Below are 21,828 nucleotides of genomic sequence, written 5' to 3' on the forward strand. Positions count from 1 at the left end.
CAACAGTGCAGGTGATCATTGTGCAAGTAAAGCAGTGCAAGTAAAGCAGGAGTCCAAGCTGAGCGTTAATGTAACACATAGAGTTACAAGTTACAAGTGTCCTGTCAGCAAAAAAAGGGGGGGTGTGGGGGAAAGGGACAGTGTCAGGGTGGTTTCCGGGCTTTGTTAACCAGGCTGGTGGCAGATGGGAAAAAACTGTTCTTGTGGCGTGAGGTTTTGGTCCGGATGGACCGCAGCCTCCTGCCAGAGGGGAGAGTCTCAAAGAGTCTGTGACCGGGGTGGGAGGGATCAGCCAGAATCTTCCCTGCCCGCTTCAGGGTCCTGGAGGTGTACAGTTCCTGGAGCGACAGTAGACTGCAGCCAATCACCTTCTCAGCAGACCGAATGACACGCTGCAGCCTGCCCTTATCCTTGGCTGTAGCAGCGGCGTACCAGATGGTGATGGAGGAGGTGAGGATGGACTCAATGATGGCTGTGTAGAAGTGCACCATCATAGTCTTTGGCAGGTTGAATTTCTTCAGCTGCCGCAGGAAGAACATCCTCTGCTGGGCTTTCTTGATGAGGGAGCTGATGTTTGGCTCCCACTTGAGATCCTGGGAGATGATGGTTCCCAGGAAGCGGAAAGATTCCACAGTGTCAATTGTGGAGTCACAGAGGGTGATGGGGGAAGGTGGTGCTGGGTTCTGCCTGAAGTTCACAACCATCTCCACTGTCTTTAGAGCGTTGAGCTCAAGGTTGTTCTGGCTGCACCAGTCCAACAGATGGTCCACCTCCCATCTGTACGCAGACTCATCACCATCAGAGATGAGTCCGATCAGGGTGGTGTCGTCCGCAAACTTCAGAAGCTTGACAGACTGGTGACTGGAGGTGCAGCTGTTGGTGTACAGGGAGAAGAGCAGAGGAGAGAGAACACAGCCTTGGGGGGAACCGGTGCTGATGGTCAGGGACGAGACTGACCAGGGCTGCTGGCAGGTGTTGGTAATTAATTTCTTCTATAATGTGAAGAGTACGACTGATAACATCCTGTGTTTGCCTGCTTTTAATAAATTCAGTCTGATCTTTATATATTAACTCACGTAGAAAATGTTCAATTCAAAACCGAACCAGAACAGTAAATACAACACGCATACATAAGCAGACCTCCAACCGAGAAGGATACTTATGTTCCTTCTCTAATCTGACCCCAGTGGTGGGTCAAGGGTAAGGCCTCTCATAGGGAGAGGGCCCAGTGACGAGGATGCCTCTTTAACCTAGCCCTTCCATCCTATTAGTCCAACATGTAACACTGTGACTCTAAAATGATGGTAAAAGTAAGCTGGTGTGGTCCGGTACAGCGTACCACTAAAACATTCGAAGGCGGTATGCCACACTGGGAAGATGGGAGAGCAGCTGCCTTCTATAAAGCTCTTATTCAGAACTAGTCATGACTGCACTTTGGGTCAGAAAAACTAGCAATATGCATTCTAAAACAATCTCCTCAGAGCCTGGGGCTCTTGTCATCAGCCAGCCTTTGAAACCACTAAACATAATGTCTGTCTGTTCATTGCAAAATGTCTCAGTTAAACTCAATGTGAGAGTAAATAGTTGGAATTCAAGCTATTTTGTTACATTTTAAAGAAAAATCTGCTGATGAGCTGGCAACCGGAAACTTCATTTAGTGGTACGCAAGTGCGCATGTGGGTCTACTTCTGAAACACAGTGGTTGCTAGGCGAAAATAACACCGCTTGCACTGGGACAGAGGACAAACAATAAATTACTCCAAAACAATTCCACACATTCTTGTGGTTGGTTGAAACAATTTCAGTTTGTTTTAAATATAATAGTTTAATGACTATCACAAAACGGGAAAAAGACAAAATAGTCAAATATCTGAATTAAAATAAAAATAAAAACCAACTCGATAACAATGCAGAGAATAATAACTTTGTTCAAAAGTTTCCTCAGAAAATCTGAAAACCAACTGATCAAGATTTTGAGCAAGCTTTCAAGCTCTTCCGGGAATGGCCATGTGGAGAAAAAAAAGGTTTGCCTGCGACCTTTCCTCTCTCCAGACCTGTTGGAAATGGCAACGAAAGTTTATTTTCCGTGTGTTTTACAATCCCGGGTGACATCAGAGCTGCCATGTCTGTTGAGCTGTGCATGTTTAACTGTGAAACCAAAATGGATGACCCCAACATTGAGCTTCGAATGACTTTGGCCAGTGAGGAGAATGAATGGAAACCCACGTGTGAGTTTCTTCTCCAGAATGACGCACGTCTGCGTTGCGTGGTTACCACGTCTCGGTTTCCAGTGGGAGAAAAAGCCTCACGTGTTCTTATATAGCTCACTTTGACATCAGAGCTGCGACACTCACTTCCTGTTAACTGCAGTCCATGCTGGGAGGTGTAGTAGCAGACGATACTGGGGGTTTAGTAGCAGTTCAACAACATTCATTTGAAGTTTCATGGTTTGCTTCAGGTCAGTTTGCCACTTCACCAATTCAAACCCCATTTTGTACCAAAATATTACCATTTTGTCCTATGCTACTTAAACTAGATACTTGTGAAAATAATTTTTTATTTATTTATTGTTTACCAATTTTAATAATAAACTGAACATCACTCCATTGTTTGTGTCATGGTCGAGGGTTTGGAGGTAGGACCAGAAGGCTAATAGAAAATAAACCACTAGGAAGAACTCGGGACGATACAGGGTAGTTAACAAGAGGAACCAGCGGGAACTTATAAACTGAGGGAAGTGGAGTGTGGACCAATGAGACAGGGAGGCAGGTAATCAGAGGAAACATGTAACAGGTGTGGACCAGGCTGCAGGGAGGCTGAGGGAATGTGTGAGGTTAAACTAATGAGCAGGAGGAAAGCAGGGACATGAGGATCTGGGCAAAAACTAGACTAACAAAACCAGGGGATAACAGATCTATAAGAAAATGTAAACAAACACATGAACACAAGAATATAGGAAGAATTAGTTAAGAAAAGTAAACAAAACAAAAAATGGTAAATCATGATAGTTTGATAACTATGATGAATTCAGAATGTATGTACTTGAATTGGAATATGTCTGTATGCTTGGATTGAATTGGTTTTCAAGTGCCTTGAGACAATTTGTGTAGTAAATTGGCACTATATAAATAAACTGAACTGAAAATGTTATTTCTAAAATGTCAAAGATGTGTATTTGTAAAGTATGTACTATTCTTGGATAAAACTGATGTGAAGTGGATTTTTTCTCATTTAGTTGCATAATAATTCTCCACACGTTGGTATCCTCTACAGAAGGCTACATACCCACTTTCACTTTCTTAAATTTTCCTTCTGAGGTATGTAAACATTTGCATTCACTGAGAGCATTGTGGTTGTTTGATAGTAAAATGAATCCTCAAAAATAAAACTTGGCTAAAAGTTGTGCACACAGCATATTTCAGAGATTTAAATCTTTTTTGCTGCAAAGGAACAATGCAGGAACAACGGCGCTGCCAGGCAGCTGATAGCTAGTCCTGTATTTATTTTGTTTGTTTTGAGCCTGTCTTCTTTTTAGCAGATATTTTTTTTTGTTTACAGCCTACTAAATGCAATTGAGATGTGCATTAGCTTTAGCATTTACAAAGAAAGTGATGTAAACAGCCTATCAACCTCAACTCAGTGCAGGCGGTGGGGGACAGAAGAACTATGGCAAAAATAACATGACTGTTGTTTAGTGTCTCCCACCACATGCATAACGCTGTTGCAGAACTGAACAGCTCCTTCAGCAGTCCTTCAGACTTCTACGTCCAAGGTATATAAAGGAGTATTATCACAGATCTTTCCTCCCAGCAGTTGTTTGACATAATAACCATCAGCCCAACAGCTCAGTAATTGTTTACATTCTGGTATTTGCACAGTTCTTTCATTTCTTGTAAACTAGTCTGTTGTTTTTTGATGCACAAATATAAATCATCCTACTCAGTTGCACATTTCTTTGATATGATATTTTAAATAACATTACAGTTTTTTTTCTCATGCTGTAAATTGCCCTTACTCTACAATCTAGTTCTCTTTTTGTTTTTTTACCTTTGTGTGACTATGCATGCTTACACTTGCCTGTCACACTGCTGATGGTACACCTGAATTTCCCCACTGAGGGACAATAAATAATGCTGGTACGCTGGATTACCTAACCCATTTTTGGTTATTGCTGTTTGTTACAGTTGCCAGTGTTCTCCAGAATGGTCCGGGAATCTCTGCACTGTGCGTTATGATGACTGCAGGAATGGCGGACAAGGCTTATGCGTACATGGCATATGTATTGACGCAGATCGGGTGATATCCGGACAGGTAACTATTCTTCAATACCTAAGGCCTAGTCAACCACATGCACAATACACTACTTTAAAGTTGGAAATATACGATATTTTCACAAATATTTAAAATAAACAAAATAATATAGGTTAACGCATTAGCCTATATTAAAAGATACCAGTTACAGTATGCAGTATGAATGACCACCACGTCTCTGCTTTTTGAAGCTTAATACTTTTTGTGTTCTACAACATTTCCATGTATTTCTGAGTGTTTGGTTTTTAATGTCTAATGTATTCGTAGTTTTTGTATTTAAGTAGGTCTTCTATAAATAAAACCCATCTGGATCCTGACCAAATGACACCAGAATATGATGTTTCGGTTTATTATATTTGTTGAATAATAACTTTTTGTTTTTATACAAATAAACAATAAATAACAGTTCCATGCTTGAACAAAATAATTTGCCTATTGGTTATACTTTCTCTTATGTGCATGTTTTGGCAATATGGGGAAGTTTCTTAAAAGTCAGTCTCAGTTTGACCATTTGTTTCAATAAACAGCCCAAATACCAATGCATCTGTGAAAGTGGATGGGAAGCTCCAGCTGGAAACCCAGCGTGTGTAACAGATGTTGATGAGTGTAACCTACCCACCAAGCCATGTTCATCCAACCCTCCTGTTCCCTGTTACAACACTCAGGGTTCTTTCTACTGTGGAGCTTGTCCTGCTGGTAACACTCTTCTCCGTTGTCTTTTTTCCTGGTAAACCTTTTCTTGGGGTAATGTAGGCAGCTGTGGTTTAGGTGGTAGGAGTTCATCCTGTAACTGGTGGGTTGCCGGTTTGAACACCCGCTCTGTCCATCTAAGTCATGTCCTTGGGCAAGACACTTCACTCTATTTCCATACCTGTGTATAGTAACCTTACTTCTGTTAGTCTGCCCCAGGGCAGCTGTGGCTACATTGTAGTTTACCACTGTCAGTGTGTGAATAGGTAAATGACTGATTGTGGTGTAAAGCGCTTTGGGGTCTCTGGAGACTTGCTATACCAGTTCAGGCCATTTACCATTTAATGACAGAAAACCCCATTTTACCCATATTTTAGATGTTTACATCTATTTTATTGTAGTTTTACACAAAAATAGGACCAAAAATGCTTAGCAAAGGATGACATCCAAAGAGCAACATAAACATTTTCATTTAAATTTACACTGTGAACTTGAAGCAGTTGCTGTTGATTCATGAATTTTTATGCAAAAAATGTCATCTTTTACTGCTTTGATTAGTATATGGATATTGTGATTGCATAGCATGTGCTATTTAATCTCTGTCATCTTATTTTTAAAATCTTGTTTCTGTTTAAGTACATTAGCAGAAACAATCAACAAGCTGACAAAATCTGTGCACCTATATTGGCTGTACCTCCCTGCGTAATGGTCACAAAGCAAAGTTAGAAGGGACCAAAAACATTTAACTGGCTGTTTATTTGGCGCTGGTTTCACTTCCTGCCTGCAGCAGACATAAAGTGAAGAAACAGCTCTGCATAATGTACAAATTGTTGATTAAATTAGGAGCCTTCAGTTTAAATTCTTATGTTTTAAACAGCAGTAGGGGCAAAGATAAATATCTGCCCCCACAAGCACATATACATTTCCAAAGATTTGCCTTTGTGGGAATTGTTGCAACTGTTTTTCATAAAAAAAACTGAACTTCGTCCAAAGGTTTTGTGAGTGTTCAATACCACATGGAGCACAGTTTAATGATGGGACATAGAGCTGTGCTTAGTATGAGTTTACAATGTTAAAACAGCACTGTGCATTTGAAAGTTTTCCAAATGTTAATGCCACCCATGAATATGGTCATTTTATGCATTTATTCACAACACTATTACTATAACAATTTCTATGTAAAGCTAATGTCAAGCCCAAAATTATTCACACCCCTGATAGGTTTTAAGTCATTTTCACTGAACTAAAAAGGGGTTACTGTTGGTGTTCTGGAATGGGATAGGCTTTTCTCATATGTTTGTTCTTAAATTGTATTTTTTTAAAATGGCATGTCAAAAATCAATGGAAAAATTGTTAGTGGCATGTTTTGACAGTTGACATTCTATCTTTCGTAAGGCACTCAAGAGTTTTGAGGTTGGAAGGACTTAAAACATGACTGTAAAATTAAAAGATTATGTGAAACCTAACTGCCACAGGTATAAATAATTTGGGGCTTAACTGTAGGCACATACACAATTCGCTTCAGACAGTTGATCAAAGCCCGGCTAACTTACATGTCCACCATTTTTACAGTTGAAATTCAACTGAGATGCACTGTTAATACAGAAATGTATCAGTTTGATTAAAGCAAGATAATAAAAAAAAATCTATCTATCTATCCATCCATCTATCCATCCATCCATCCATCCATCCATCCATCCATCCATCCATCATCTAATTCCTTTGCATGCAGTTCGCTTTTCCAAAGTTTCCCCTACCTTTCCGACCAAATGAATATGCAGTTACTTTATTTAAAGTTGGAAGAGAATGTGTGTAAAATTCTCACTTTCATTTATTGTATATTTCAGGTTGGCAAGGAAATGGCTACAGCTGTCAAGATGTGGATGAATGTTTGACAAATAATGGTGGCTGCTCTACTACTCCGGTGGTTCATTGTCTGAATACTATGGGTTCATTCCACTGTGGTCCTTGCCCTCCTGGTATAACTGAACATACGTTATTGCTGTAGCAATAGTAGATCTACTGATTTACAGATCAATAAAATTTGTATTGCAACCACAGACAGGACAAGTACAACTATTATTTATTAGTATGAATGCCCCAATGTACTTATATAAAGCTGAAAATAAAAAGAAAATTTTATCCTTTTGATGTTGTTTTATCTTTTATTTCTGCAGGCTATGAGGGGGACGGAAGGACATGCACACAAACTAATGTCTGCTCTTCCAACAACGGAGGATGTCATCATTTAGCTACTTGCTCCTCCAACCCAGGTAAAACAAGCATCTGTGAGCTGGAACAATATTTCTCAAGCATATGGGATAAAGAATGGGTAAATTAGTTAAATATATAATTATTAAAAATGTATTTAGCATCCATTTTGTTTAAGATACAATTATGCTCTCCAAAGTATGATGGACCAAATCAACTGATTTTTGTACATGTTATTTTTAAGAATAGTGGCTGCAAAAGCTGACCTGACCTTAAGTTATTTTCTCTTTTATTCTTAAACATGTACCAGGTTCAGCATTCCCTGCATGTACATGCCCACAGGGGTACACTGGCAATGGTTATGGTCCAACTGGTTGCACACAGACAAGCAACATCTGTCAGACCAACAACCCCTGTGTCAATGGACAGTGTACGGTAAGAATGCAGAACTGCATCCTGTCTTGTATGACAGAGTTGCAGATGTATTCTGTGCTCTTGTCATGTCTATATGTAGGCATGTTAACATCAGCAAGGCTCTAATCTAAATTTTAAATAATGAATTGTTATATTATCTCCTAGTACACCAATCTTTGACAGGTTTTAAAAAACAAATTAAAAGTAGTTGCAAACAAAATCATTGGGGTCATCCTCAAATTAAGTTCATGCACACATCTTGATCCCGCGAAATGAATGTATGCTGGATACACGAACAGCAAAAACATTAATTAACTTTGTTGCATTCGATCGTGTGATCGAAGTCGCTTTTGAATCCAAGGATTCTTTAAAGGAGAAGCCTACTCACCCCCGAGTTTCAAGGCTTCCAGCTGACGTGTGCCCTGGTCCCTCCATTAGCCACTGTCCACAGTCGCAATGAGGCCGAGCAGAGGGGGAAAGGTGTCTCTTCCTGGGCTGAGCTCAAAGTATGTTAATGGAGTTTTGAAAGTTCCAGAAAAGTTCTTACTGGCCTTTAATTTTGTAACCATAGCTGGGGTCCCAACTTCCCACCTTTAGTTCCGAAGAGTGAGATGAGATACACACTCTTTGGAGGACTGATGGAGCTACCCATCAGTCCTCAGCCATATGAAAAGAGTCACTGGATTCCTGTGGGAAGGCAGAGTTTAATTGTTTATTTTTGGTTCAGAGGTTAGTGTTTGGATAGAAATGAGACAAGTTTGGGCAGAGACTTATACTAATAAACTGTTTAAAAGTTTAAGTAAAAACAAAATCAATCGTTTAATTTTCACACCATCATAATACTGCTTCAAAACCTTAATAATTTCTAACATCCAAAACCATAAGAAAGGAAAAGCTAAAACAGAATATAGGTTGTTGGAAATTATTTACCATCTTCATACCTTTGGTTTGATACCTTTTTCAGGATTGATTCTGGACTGAAACGGCTCGCCATGTATTTTATGAACGCCGTTACCTAAGTGATAACGCACCTGCAGATTATCTCAAGCTCTTCTTTGTGATAACATATTTGGAGTGGCTCCACTCTTTACCACCAAATTTCCACTTCAATGTGGCACTGTGAAAAGGTGTTTGTCCTTTATCTGGTGGCTTTGGTTTTTGCTGGTGCCAGTTCCCATCTTCCTGGTTCTGTTGCATCGCGTGGGAACTAAATTTGTGCTTTTTATTGGCCCTGTTCTCATTTTGGATGTTCAACACTGTAACTTTGCCTTTTCTGGCTCTGTCTGAATGGACACGTGTTTCCCACACAAGCTGAGTATACCAGCGCATCTCCTGCATAGAGAGGTTCTCTATTATGTAATGCATGGTCACATCACACAGCACACTTTCATGGAGGTTGTGAATAAATAAAGACCAACAGTGTGGTTTTCTTCAAGACCTGAAACATAACTCACCTGAAAATAAGCAGTCTTCAAGTGGTGGAAATATTCTCTGGGAGGTTCCTTTTCTTTTTGGAAAACTTCAAAGGCATCAAGAGTGGCAGAGGCTTTATCTGTGTAAACAGAATACTCCTCTCTTAGAGCTTGACAAAGAGCCGAATAACCTATTAATATCTGGAGGAAGATATTTTATGAACACATGAACACTCTTAGCAATTGTTTTCCAAATAAGCTTCAGCTTATTGTCAAGAAGACAATGTTCAGCTTCAGCAGGTAAGCATCAATATTTGACTTATGACAACCTGGATCAAAAACTTCTATGCCTTAAGCAAGGGACTCACAGTACTCGCAAGGTGGACCATGTCCATCTGAAATGTCAAGCTGGTTGAGTTCATGAAATGGTGGAAGATCATAATCTAACTGGGCAAACTCTGGGGAAGGAAAAGAGTTTTCTCATGATTCAAATGAGCGCTTTCCAATATGTGAACTCGTGCGTGTGGTGGTGGGTCAGGTTGGAGTGAGACACCTGAGAACCATGTGTGCTTCTCCTGGCCCCTAGGGGTCGACACACAGTCAGAAGGGAGGGGAGTACAGATCAAGTTGGAGGGCTGCTCCCTCCATCCACCTGGACCACTAACTTATGCTGAGTTCAGCACTTGGTCATCTTGGTGGTTGCCCATTGCAATGGGATTTGGCAGGACACCACTGGAGACCATCGAACTTCCAACACTTTGAATACATTCAGAAAGGGGAGACTCTGACCTAGGTTCTGTGTTAGACATTGGATATCTGTTGTCTGACTGTCTCCTGCTATGGCTGCTGCAGCTGCTGTGAGTGAGATCATCCCTGCGCCTTCAGGTTGGGGACAGGTCTCTGACTGCCGTTTTGGCCTACGGGCCGAGTAGTAGTGTGGAGTACCCGGCCTTCTTGGCATCCTTGTCAGGGGTGCTGGATAGTGCCCCTCCTGGGGACTCCATTATTCTGCTGGGGGACTTCAATGCCCACGTGGGAAACGACAGTGACACTTGGAGAGGCATGATCAGGAGGAATGGCCTCCCCGATCTGAATCCGAATGGTGCTTTGTTATTGGACTTCTGTTCTAGTCACAGATTGTCCATAATGAACACCATGTTCAAAGATAAGGGTATCCATCAGTGCACTTGGCACCAGGACACCCTAGGCAGGAGGTCAATGATCGACTTTGTTGTCGTATCATCAGACCTTCGGCCACATGTTTTGGACACTCGGTTGAAGAGAGGGGCTGAGCTGTCCACTGATCACCACCTGGTGGTGAGTTGGATCTACTGGAGGAGGAGAAAGGCGGACAGACTTGGCAGGCCCAAGCGCATAGTGACAGTTTGCTGGGAATGTCTGGCGGAGCCCTCGGCCAGGGATGTAATCAACTCCCACCTCCGGGAGAGCTTCGACCAGATTTCGGGGGATGTTGGAGACATAGAGTCCGAGTGGACCATGTTCTCCGCATTGTCGATGCTGCTGCCCATAGCTGTGGCCGTAAGGTCAGCGGTTCCTGTTGCGGTGGCAATCCCAGAACCCGGTGGTGGACACCGGCAGTAAGGTCAAGCTGAAGAAGGAGTCCTATCGGCTGTGGTTGGCTTGTGGGACTCCTGAGGCGGCTGACGGGTACCATGAGGCCAAGCGTGCCGCGGCCCGGGCTGTGGCAGAGGCAAAAACTCAGCCCTGGGAGGAGTTCGGTAAGGCCATGGAGAAGGACTACCGGTTGGCCTCAAAGTGATTCTGGCAAATTGTCCGGCGCCTCAGGAGGGCGAAGCAGTGATTGGCCAACACTGTTTACAGTGGGGGTGGGAAGCTGCTGACTTCAACTGAGGACATTAACTGGTGGTGGAAGGAGTACTTCGAGGATCTCCTCAATCCTGCCATCATGCATTCCCTGGTGGAAACAGAGGCTGGGCACTCGGGGTTGGACACTTTCATCACCCAGGCTGAAGTCACCGAGGTGGTAAAAAGGTCCGCGGTGGCAGGGCTTCGAGGGTGGATCCGCCCTTCATAAGAAGGGTGACCGGAGGGTGTGTTCTACAGGGGGATCACACTCCTCAGCCTCAGTAAGGCCTACGCCAGGGTATTGGAGAGGAGAGTCCGGCCAATAGCCGAACCTCTGCTTCAGGAGGAGCAGTGTGGTTTTTGTCCGGGCTGTGGAACACTGGACCAGCTCTATACCCTCTACAGGGTGCTCGAGGGTTCATGGGAGTTTGCCCAACCGGTTCACATGTGTTTTGTGGACCTGGAGAAAGCATTTGACTGTGTCCCTCGTGATGCCCTGAGGGGGGTGCTCCAGGAGTATGGAATCGGGGGCCCTTTATTAGGGGCCATCAGGTCCTTGTACAAGCGGAGCAGGAGTTTGATCCGCATTGCCAGCACTAAGTCGGACCTGTTCCCGGTGCATGTTGGACTCCGGCAGAGCTGCCCTTTGTCACCGGTCCTTTTCATAACTTTTATGGGCAGGATTTCTAGATTCAGCCAAGGGCCGGAGGGGATCTGGTTTGGGGACCAGTGAATTTCGTCTCTTCTTTTTGCAGATGAAGTGGTCCTGCTGGCCCCCTCTAGCCAAGACCTACAGCATGCGCTGGGGCGTTTTGCAGCGGAGCATGAAGCAGCTGGGAGGAAGATCAGCTCATCCAAGTCAGAGGCCATGGTACTCGACCGGTAAAGGGTGGCTTGTCCTCTTCAGGTTGGAGGGGAGTTCCTGCCTCAAGTGGAGGAGTTCAAGTATCTCGGGGTCTTGTTCACGAGTGAGGGAAGAATGGAGCGGGACATCGACAGACAGATTGGTACGGCTGCCGCAGTAATCGGGGCACTGTGCTGGTCCGTTGTGGTGAAGAGAGAGCTGAGTCGAAAAGTGAAGTTCTCGATTTACCAGTCGGTCTACGTTCCTACCCTCACCTATGGCCATGAAATTTGGGTCATAACCGAAAGAACGAGATCCCAGATACAAGCGGCTGAAATGAGCTTCCTCCGTATGGTGGCCGGGCACTCCCTTAGAGATAGGGTGAGGGGCTCGGAGTAGAGCCGCTGCTCCTCCACATCGAGAGAAAACAGTTGAGATGGCTCGGGCCACTATACCGGATGCCTCCTGGACGCCTTCCTTGGAAGTTCTTCCAGGCATGTCCCACCAGGAGGAGGCCCAGGACACACTGGAGGGACTATGTCTCTCGCTTGGCCTGGGAAAGCTTTGGGCTCCTCCCGGAGGTGCTGGAGGAGGTGTCTGGGGAGAGGGAAGTCTGGGTGTCTCTGCTGAGTCTGCTGCCCCCGCAACCCGGTCCCGGATAAGCGGAAGACTACGAGTACAAGTACAATTTACACAAGTTGTCTCAAGGTATTTTATAACAAGAAAAAAAAGTCAATTCAATCCTATTATACAAACAGATTGCAAGTCAAGTACATTCATCAAACAATGCAGTCAAATATAATTTATTATTTAAAATTGGTTAAAACGTTTTCTGTCTAAAGAAGCCCAGCAGATTGCACCCAGTCACTGACTTGCAGCATTCACTCCTCCTGGATGACCATGTAGCAACAGTGGAAAGGACAACTTCCCTTTAACAGGAAGAAACCTCCAGCAGAACTAGAACTAGGCTAAGTGTGAACAGCTGACTGAGATTCTGAGAAGACGAACAAGACACACACACACACACACACAAAAAGAAGCACCGATCCAGAAGAAAACCCCCAAAAATTTATGACAGCAGTAGCTCCTTAAGTAGTTTCACTGAAGAAAGAACAGCTAAACAGATACACTCTGAGCAAATTTTCAAGTCGAGTTCCTTAAAAAGACGTGCTGATAGGCTCAGAAAGATTTCAGCATGCAGGTTATCAGTTACATTGCAAAATAGGTATACAAATTCTAGAAACTGGTTTCATTAATACAAATTATTTCTATTGGGGAAGTATTTATAGCTTGTAAATGTGCCACATAAAGACCCTAAATTAGGAACTTTATGTATATAGAAATGTGTTTGAGAAATTATAATAATACTTATAACTAATAATAATAATAATAATTTTAAATTGTTTGTCTGTGTTTTGCAGAGCACCACCTCAGCCTCTGGTTACCTCTGCAACTGCAACCCTGGCTGGCAAGGACTTCACTGTGACCAGAATATCAATGAATGCTCAAGCAACCCTTGTCACAATGGAGGAACCTGCACTGATGGCATTAATGGATTCACGTGTACATGTACTTCCCAGTGGACAGGCCCATTCTGCCAGACCCCACAACAAGGTACAAACAGATAGGTTTTACTGGTAGGATTAATACAACAGTTTATTGGCTGAAGTAAAAGAGTAACTGGATACAGAGAAAGTTTAACATTTTATTAATGAATAAAATGATATCCATTATTGCAGCAAAAACAGTAAATTAGACTTGAAATACAGTTGGATTGACAGTTAAGGTTTTAGAGTCTCAAGAAACAGAAGTTTCATAAAGTTGGGCAGGATCCCACAATCAGTGCCTGACAGCAGAATATGTCTGTAAGGAGGTTCGGGCACAGCTGGAATGGGGGCTTCTGCCTGTCTGCCTCTAGGTTGTGCTGTCCACTGCCTTAAGCTGTGCAAGTTCTCATTATAAACAGTTATACAATATAAGCTACACTGCTTTGTTAATATCTTGTAAGTGAAATAGAATTGATGAATGGTCTTGCTCCTACCCAATGATGTGCATGGCTTACTGATACTTTATGAACACAAAGAACACCTCATGCTTCAGTGGAAACTGTAAACTTATAATCTCAATGTATTTATTCTCTGCAGTTATCCATTAAGTTAGCCTGATGTAAGTTTGTATTTATTTTGCAGAGTGTGGAGGTCAGCTAAATGGTCCTGCTGGTTCTTTCAGTTATCCCAATAACCCAGGTCATGATCAATATGATCACTTGGTCAGCTGTACTTGGGTTGTCCGCACTGATCCAAATAAGGTTAGTTATTGTCTGCCTAAAAGCCAAAGGTGTCCATACCCTTTTCAATTGCTTCACTTGTTGGAATTTTTCAGTAAAAACACCTTGATAACATCAAAATAAAGGATCGAACACAACATTTCTTGTCGTTCTTCAGATTATAGTACAAAATGTGAACCAAATATAAAAATCTTATTGTATTAAAAAAAAAATTAAGTGTATATTCTCTTCTTTAGGTTCTGCGCATCACCTTTCCATTCTTTCATCTGGAGAGCAGCATAAACTGCAACTTTGACTTCCTACAGATTCATGATGGGGATAATCCCTCTGCTTACATGCTTGGAAAATATTGTGGCCAAAACAATCCACAAGAACTTCACAGCTCCCACAGTTCTTTGTATTTTTGGTTTCGCTCCGACCATTCTGTTAATGCTGGTGGCTTCACAGTTGTTTGGGAGTCTCAGGAACCAGGTAGCTGGGGTCATTTGTTCTGACTTTACCAAACCAATCATTTTCAAATCTTGAAAACTGTTTAAAAGCATGACCTCATATGTTTTTACTTCAGATTGGCTGTTTGATCAAATGTCTTAGACACAGAGGCATAATCACAAATAAAGTTGATTGCTTTAAATATCTCTTTTCAGTATGTGGTGGTGAACTAAATGCTTCCTATGGCAACATAAACTCACCTGGTTACCCTGGAAACTATCCACCTGGCCGGGACTGCTACTGGGCAGTTACTGTGGATCCTGGCTTGCTTATTACTTTTGCATTTGGGACTCTAAGTCTGGAACAGCATCCTGACTGCAACTATGATTTTCTGGAGGTACAAACAACTTCTACTTCGCTATCCTTTGCAAGTAAAATAGACCACATTTACTCTAGTATACTAAAGAGCTCTACAAGTGGGCAGAAAGATGAAAAAACATTGACATATAATTAGGTACACCTTGCTAGTACCGGGTTGGAAGCCCTTTTGCCTTCAGAACTGCCTTCATCCTTCGTAGCATAGATTCAAGAAGGTACTGGAAACATTCCTCAGAGAGTTTGATCCATATTGACATGATAGCATCACACAGATGCTGCAGATTTGTCGGCTGCACATCCATGATGCGAATCTCCCGTTCCACCACATCCCAAAGGTGCTCTATTGGATTGAGATCTGGTGACTGTGGAGGTCATTTGAGTCCAGTGAACTCATTGTCATGTTCAAGAAACCAGTCTGAGATGATTCCTGCTTTATGACATGGCGTATTATCCTGCTGGAAGTAACCATCAAAAGATGTGTACACTGTGGTCATTAAGGGATGGACATGGTCAGCAACAATACTCAAGTAGGCTGTGGCATTGACATGATGCTCAATTTGTACTAAGGGGCTCAAAGTGTGCCAAGAAAATATCCCCCACAATATTACACCACCACCACCAGCCTGAACTGTTGATACAAGGCAGGATGGATCCATGCTTTCATGTTGTTTATGCCAAATTCTGACCCTACCATCCGAATGTTGCAGCAGAAATCGAGACTCATCAGATCAGGCAATGTTTTTCCAATCTTCTATTGTCCAATTTTGGTGAGCTTGTGCGAATTGTCTGGCCATTCTCCTCTGACCTCTGCCATCAACAAGGCATTTGCGCCCACAGAACCGCCGCTCATTGGATATTTTCTCTTTTTCGAACCATTCTCTGAAAACCCTAGAAATGGTAGTGCGTGAAAATCCCAGTAGATCAGCAGTTTCTGAAATACTCAGACCAGCCCGTCTGGCACCAATAACCATGCCACATTCAAAGTCACTTAAATCACCTTTCTTCCTCAATCTGATGCTTGGTTTGAAATGTATCAGATCATCTTGACCATGTCTATATGCCTAAATGCATTGAGATGCTGCCATGTGATTGGCTGATTAGAAATTTGCGTTAACAAGCAGTTGGAGAGGTGTACTTAATAAAGTGGCCGACGAGTATATGTTGTCCATTTAATCTTCGAATCAAAGAAGTAAAACAGTGCAAAATATATTGTTTGCTTTTAGCTTAACCTTACCTTTTTCTCAACTGCGTTGTTTTGCCAAATGTGGCAGATTCGGGATGGTCTTCAACCGGATGACCCAGTTCTTGGGAAGTACTGCAATACTGCATCACCACCCCCTCTGCAAACAACTGGCCCAGCAGCATGGGTCCACTTTCATTCTGACTTTACAGTCTCTGACAGAGGCTTCCACATCACATACACAACATCGCCAAGTAAGTACTAGGTAACACCAAATACAAAACTCTAAAACTAAATGCTGGTCACCTAAAAAGCTCTCATCTGTTCCCTGTTTAACCTGGATAGCACAGTTTAGTACATGTTGTCTAGGCTGGGTTTTAAGTTCAATATCAGGCTATCAACTGAATAATATGCTATATAATATTGAATGTTCAGAAAGAAAGAATGCTGCCAAGCTCGGTTTGCTTAGATAGTGTTATGGAAAAAGTCATATTTACCAAAGGAGATTGATGATCATCACTCAGTCAGCTTTATTAATTTAGCCTTATAAGGGAGACAGTCTACAGGTCAGACATGTTGCTGAGCTGAGCCAGAAAACTGTTCTGACTAGCACTAACGATATCACTTCCTTCCCTTCCAGCACCAGGGAGGGAAGGGAAACACCTTTTGTCAGGCCAGGCAGAGTGTTGCCTCAATTAGCACAAAGGCACTTTCTAAATTTTCCCTCACACTAGCCACCATTGGGCTGAACTAACTATGTTTTTTTGTAAAAAAAAAAACTTGTAGTGGTATTTGCTCCAGGAACAGTAGTTGGTAGAGCGGTCATCAGCCCCTAGCTGGAGGGGGATTGAATAAACTAGGTTCGAAAGCTAATGATTAATCTTTTTGAAGGACAATTTTGAGGTGCAAATTAACAGAGATGTCATAATCCATTTTATTTATTGTTTTTAGTTGCTTTTTTATTTTGGGTATCTGTCTTCCAGTGTTAAATATTCTTTAGAAATTATATTTTATTGATCTTAAAGAGAGTGTAGCTGCTTGCATTATTATGCCATTATCATTATATTAGTTAAAAGTGGTTTTAAATGACAATATTATCATTTATCTCAATGAATTCTGGGATAATTTATTGTCCAGCAAAATTTGTTATCATGACAAGCCTATTTAGCACAACTAGCCGAACTTCTTTTTTCTTTTTAGGTGATTCTGGATGTGGTGGTACCTTCACTGAGAGTGAAGGCATCCTAATTTCTCCCAACTGGCCTAACAACTATGCCCACAACCGACAGTGTATTTATTTGATCACATTGCCTTCACGTGAAAAGGTGGCTCTCAACTTCACTAATATGGATCTAGAGAATCATAGCGGTTGCTCTTTTGACTATGTGGAGGTAGGACTTGTTTATATATTTATAAAAAAACTATATTTATAAATTATTAGCTTTTATCATTTGCTAAAGGATTTTCGTAGTTCATTATTTTACCTTCTATACAAAATATATTAGATCTATATCTATATTCTAATCTGGTCTCAATTATCAGATCAAGGTTCAGACCAAGTCATTTTTTGATTGACTGGTATCAAAGTGACAATAAAGTCTTGAGCTCAGTGTAATAAATACTGATGAAATGTACCAATGCGTCTTTGGGAAGGAGCTATTTTTAAACAGAAAATAAGAATAGATCACCATTTGAAAAGTTTGGAGTTTATTTATATCTCAAGTCAGAAGTGGCAAAACTACACTAATACCAATTTCTTGAGACAATCAAACTTCAAACCTTCATCCCAATAGCCAACAACTTTAGTTAACATTGGCTAATGGGGCCCATGTCATATGCATACCAGACAATTGCAAACACTGAGCTAATGTTTCTAGATAAAAAAAATATTTAAAGCCAAAGCACCCAAACAAGGTAGAAAACCCCTGCCACCTAGTCCCAGAAACTAAACCATGAGTAATGAACCAAATCCTAAATATTCACTGTTGGTTACTCCCATTTTAATTAATAAGTAGCAATTAAAAAAGACAAGAAAACAAAATATTGTGTCCCTTCCTCTATCTTTTCTTTATTTGATGTTGTGTATTTTTTTTTCTTTCTAGCAATAGCCAAATCACATATGCAACTACAGTTAGAACTCTTCAGTTGATTCTTAGTGTTTTTTTGTTTTCTTTTTTTACCGTGTCCTGTCCAGCAGAGTAGCGCTCAGAAGTGTTGTCTGAGTGCCAAGAAAAGGCCCAACAGATTTAGCATTACAGCTTTAAAGATTTGCTTGAAATTTATAAAAGAAACTTTATTAGAAACTGCTTTAGGATTATTTCAATTGTTACGGACACGGAAACAGAAACGAAAAGGAAGAAAATAAGAAGCACAAAGAGAGAAAGGTAGGGAAAAAGGGAAGGACCTCCGCCCCAAAACCACAGCATCCATACAGCGGAGGACAGAATGCAACAAAGAGCACCCATAGCAAAAGCCCACACCATGCAAATGGGCCCCCTTCAGCCCTCCAAAAATAAAGCCACCCCAACAAAAAGGAGACCCATACCAGTCCACGCCGACATCACCCCCAACTAGCCCTCCCGCCGAAACCATGCAGACACCTCTGACCCCCCTCCCCCAGACAGAATTGGAACTGGCATCAGAAACCAGAACCCAGGTAAGGAACCAGAATCAGAAAAGGAACCACCCAGATCCAAATGATGCCTATCCCCACCTGAGGCGAACCTCCGACCTCCAACCCAGAAGAAAATCTACACCCACCCCAACATTCTAACTACTACCAAAACACATAAGACATTAGACACCCAGGTTGACTTCGCCCCACCTCTGCCCCGCCAGCAGAATGAACTCCTTGAAGGAGAGAGGACCTGCAATGAGATGGTACCCACCCGCCAATTTAGGAGGCCCCTAAGCACCACCGATGCACCGAAGGCCGCCAGGCCAGGGCTGGGCGCCAGAGCATGCCCCAGCCCAAAACCCCAGCAACATACCCACCAGGACCCAAGCCCCCTAGGGCCACGCAGGACCCCAGCCCGGGGTGACACGCCACAGAAACCTTGAGCCCCCAAGCCCACCCCAGACCCACCCAGGAGCAGTACGGCCACCAGGCCAGTAACCCATGTCTGCTGGTAATAGCCCCTGAAGTCATTGCATGCAGCCACCAGATGTCGCCTCCAAGAGCCATGAAGGCCCCACCCTAGTAGAGGCCACAGCCCCGGCGCCAGTTGCCCAACAAGCAAACTAAGGGGAAGGTGAAATACTACATCTCAGACACTTTGATAAGTCTTCACATATCAGGCACCAGAATATCTGAAAAGGTGTACATAACCATAGTGTATGGATGTAATTGCCAGGTATATTGCCTGTGCAGTGTAAGCAAAACCCATCCTGAACATCCGTTGACCTGTATAGTATACTTTATGAAGGATTTGATATTGTATTAATTGTAAAATGGTGTTACTAGTCATTTTAAAAGTTCTGGAACATATCTGAGACCAGAATGTTTGGTCAAAGTTAACTGATAAGTCCACATTCCATTTCATACTAGGAAGGGAAATTGATTCATCTATATTAGATAGTGTCCTGTATATTTTATACATGAATTTGGTAGGGGTGGGGTTGAGTTGTAGCAACTCTAGTACACTTGAAGACATTTGTAACCTATCGTTTTTAAGCCTAAATTTATTTTTTATTATAGATTTCATTTGTTGATATTCTAAAAATATATTCTTTTCCATCCCGTATTGTATAATTAATTTGTTAAATGGGATGAACTGAATTCCTTCAAATATATGTTCCAGGTATTCAATTATTTTACACTTCCAATTTGGAAAGTTTATCATATTATTTTTTAGTAGTATGTCAGGGTTCTGCCAGATGGGTGTACGACTGCATGGGATTAGTGATGACCCTGTCATTTTTAGATATTCCCACCATGCTGTCAGAGAGGTGCTGATATTGAGGCTTTTAAAGCATACATGTCGTTTTATATTTGAACCAATAAATGGTAGATCTGAAATCTTAATATTATTGCATAGTGTCTGTTCTACATCTAGCCAGAGTTAATCTAGAGGACTGTCGGTAAACCATTTTGAGATGTATTGTAGCCTTTTGGCTAAGAAGTAACGATGAAAGTTAGGCAGATCTAGTCATCCTGTATCTTTGGTCTTTTGTAGTATTTTTAAGCTAATACATGGGGGTTTATCCTTCTAAAGAAATTTAGTGATGGAGAAATCCAGAGATCTAAACCTGTTAGATGACAGTTTATTTGGGATCATTGAGAATAAGTAATTGAGTTTTGTAAATGTTCAATGGTTTCTTCTAATTCCTGAGAACAGATGTTTATGTCCCCAGGAGGTCATTAAACTCCAAATATGAAGTCCACTCTTTAAAATATTTAATAATGTACTGTTTAACTACGGGGGTTGGACAATGAAACTGAAACACCTGGTTTTAGACCACAATAATTTATTAGTATGGTGTAGGGCCTCTTTTTGACATATACAAGTCCTGCACAGTGGTCAGAGGGATTTTAAGCCATTCTTCTTGGAGGATAGTGGCCAGGTCACTACGTGATACTGGTGGAGGAAAACTTTTCCTGACTCGCTCCTCCAAAACACCCCAAAGTGGCTCAATAATATTTAGATCTGGTGACTGTGCACCACAGGCAGACGTCTAATAAGACGTCTGCCTGAAATGATTAAAAATGTTAACCTTTTTCTCTCTGGTGCCGGCTCCATGCACTGTGACAAACCTTAGTGTGCCAATACTGTGTGTAGTTAATGTTGGACAGCACATGTCAACACAGACACAGATAGACCCAAGTGAAATCATAGTTTGCCTGATATGAAATCAAGAAGCAGAGATATAGCAGAGAAAAAGACAAACATTAAAAAGGTGGTGGGTGTAAGAGGGGTTGAGAGATATAAGTTTATGTTAAGAAATATTTGTGTGTGTGTGAATGTGCATGTTTGTATGACAGAAAGAAAAAAACAGTGACAGAGAGGTGCAGTAATGAGAATGAGAGGTAGGTGAGAGGAGACAAAAAGGAGCAGATACCCGAAAGCCCAGCCTTGGCCCTGCCCACATCAAACAATGTAAACATCATGCTGAGCTGTGCTTTACATTAGATTTCATTTGCCAGTTAGCAACCTCTTATCTAACCAGTGTTACATGTTTTAGATTTACCTGCTGTTGCTCCTAATAAAGCCAAGGAGTGATCTCCTGGTCCCCGAACAACTGATCATTGACATAAAGTTTATCTACAGCCACTGTAGCTCTGATCCCTTCGGTGATATATCGCTACCTGAATGGGAATTAAATTAATCTCTGATCGAGGATCTCCTTTGGGAACTGGTCATTAATGCTGAAGTTTGGTCACTGCAGCTTTGTGCCCCAACTTCTGACCGCTCTTTTTGCTCGGACTTTCTTACAATTTGCCGAGGTCGGTTGTGATCGGGCTTCTCACCTCCAAGCCGGTAAACACAATGGAAACTGATGTTTTTTACCTCATCACTTGGGGGTTTCAGCTGACGTTGGAGAAATTCACGGAACATGGATTCAGCCTCCTCCTCTGCCCGTTCTGGGATGCTGGAGAAAACAAGGTTGTCCTGCAATCCCCGAGCCTGTATATCCAGGATGGCCTCAAGGAGGAGGCAGATCCTTAAGGCTCAGCAGAATGCAATTCCATCACTGTGGACATTCCTCCTGTGTTTCTGATGGCTCCAGACATTGTGGGGCTGTCATGGTTGACATGCTTTTTCACTGTTGCATGAAGGACCAGGACAACACTGTTGGTATGGCAGACTGGGGTGGTGGTCCCAATTTTTAGGAAAAGGGACCAGAC

At 42.1% G+C, this 21,828-nt stretch overlaps 1 protein-coding gene across 1 annotated transcript in view; it reads left to right on the forward strand.

Annotated features, from left to right (window-relative positions):
• cubn (cubilin (intrinsic factor-cobalamin receptor)) overlaps positions 1-21,828 on the forward strand; it is a 214,064-nt gene that overhangs the window by 21,832 nt on the left and 170,404 nt on the right. Inside the window, exons 7-17 of the mRNA XM_047349911.1 lie at positions 4,185-4,311; positions 4,839-5,007; positions 6,849-6,980; positions 7,179-7,274; positions 7,523-7,647; positions 13,131-13,323; positions 13,899-14,017; positions 14,233-14,467; positions 14,641-14,822; positions 16,075-16,237; positions 17,184-17,374. Coding sequence (XP_047205867.1) covers positions 4,185-4,311; positions 4,839-5,007; positions 6,849-6,980; positions 7,179-7,274; positions 7,523-7,647; positions 13,131-13,323; positions 13,899-14,017; positions 14,233-14,467; positions 14,641-14,822; positions 16,075-16,237; positions 17,184-17,374 — 1,732 coding nt within the window. The remainder of the gene's footprint in view (positions 1-4,184; positions 4,312-4,838; positions 5,008-6,848; positions 6,981-7,178; positions 7,275-7,522; positions 7,648-13,130; positions 13,324-13,898; positions 14,018-14,232; positions 14,468-14,640; positions 14,823-16,074; positions 16,238-17,183; positions 17,375-21,828) is intronic.

Source organism: Girardinichthys multiradiatus, chromosome 21 (genome assembly GCF_021462225.1).
Source record: "Girardinichthys multiradiatus isolate DD_20200921_A chromosome 21, DD_fGirMul_XY1, whole genome shotgun sequence".
Classification (NCBI taxonomy): Eukaryota; Metazoa; Chordata; class Actinopteri; order Cyprinodontiformes; family Goodeidae; genus Girardinichthys; species Girardinichthys multiradiatus.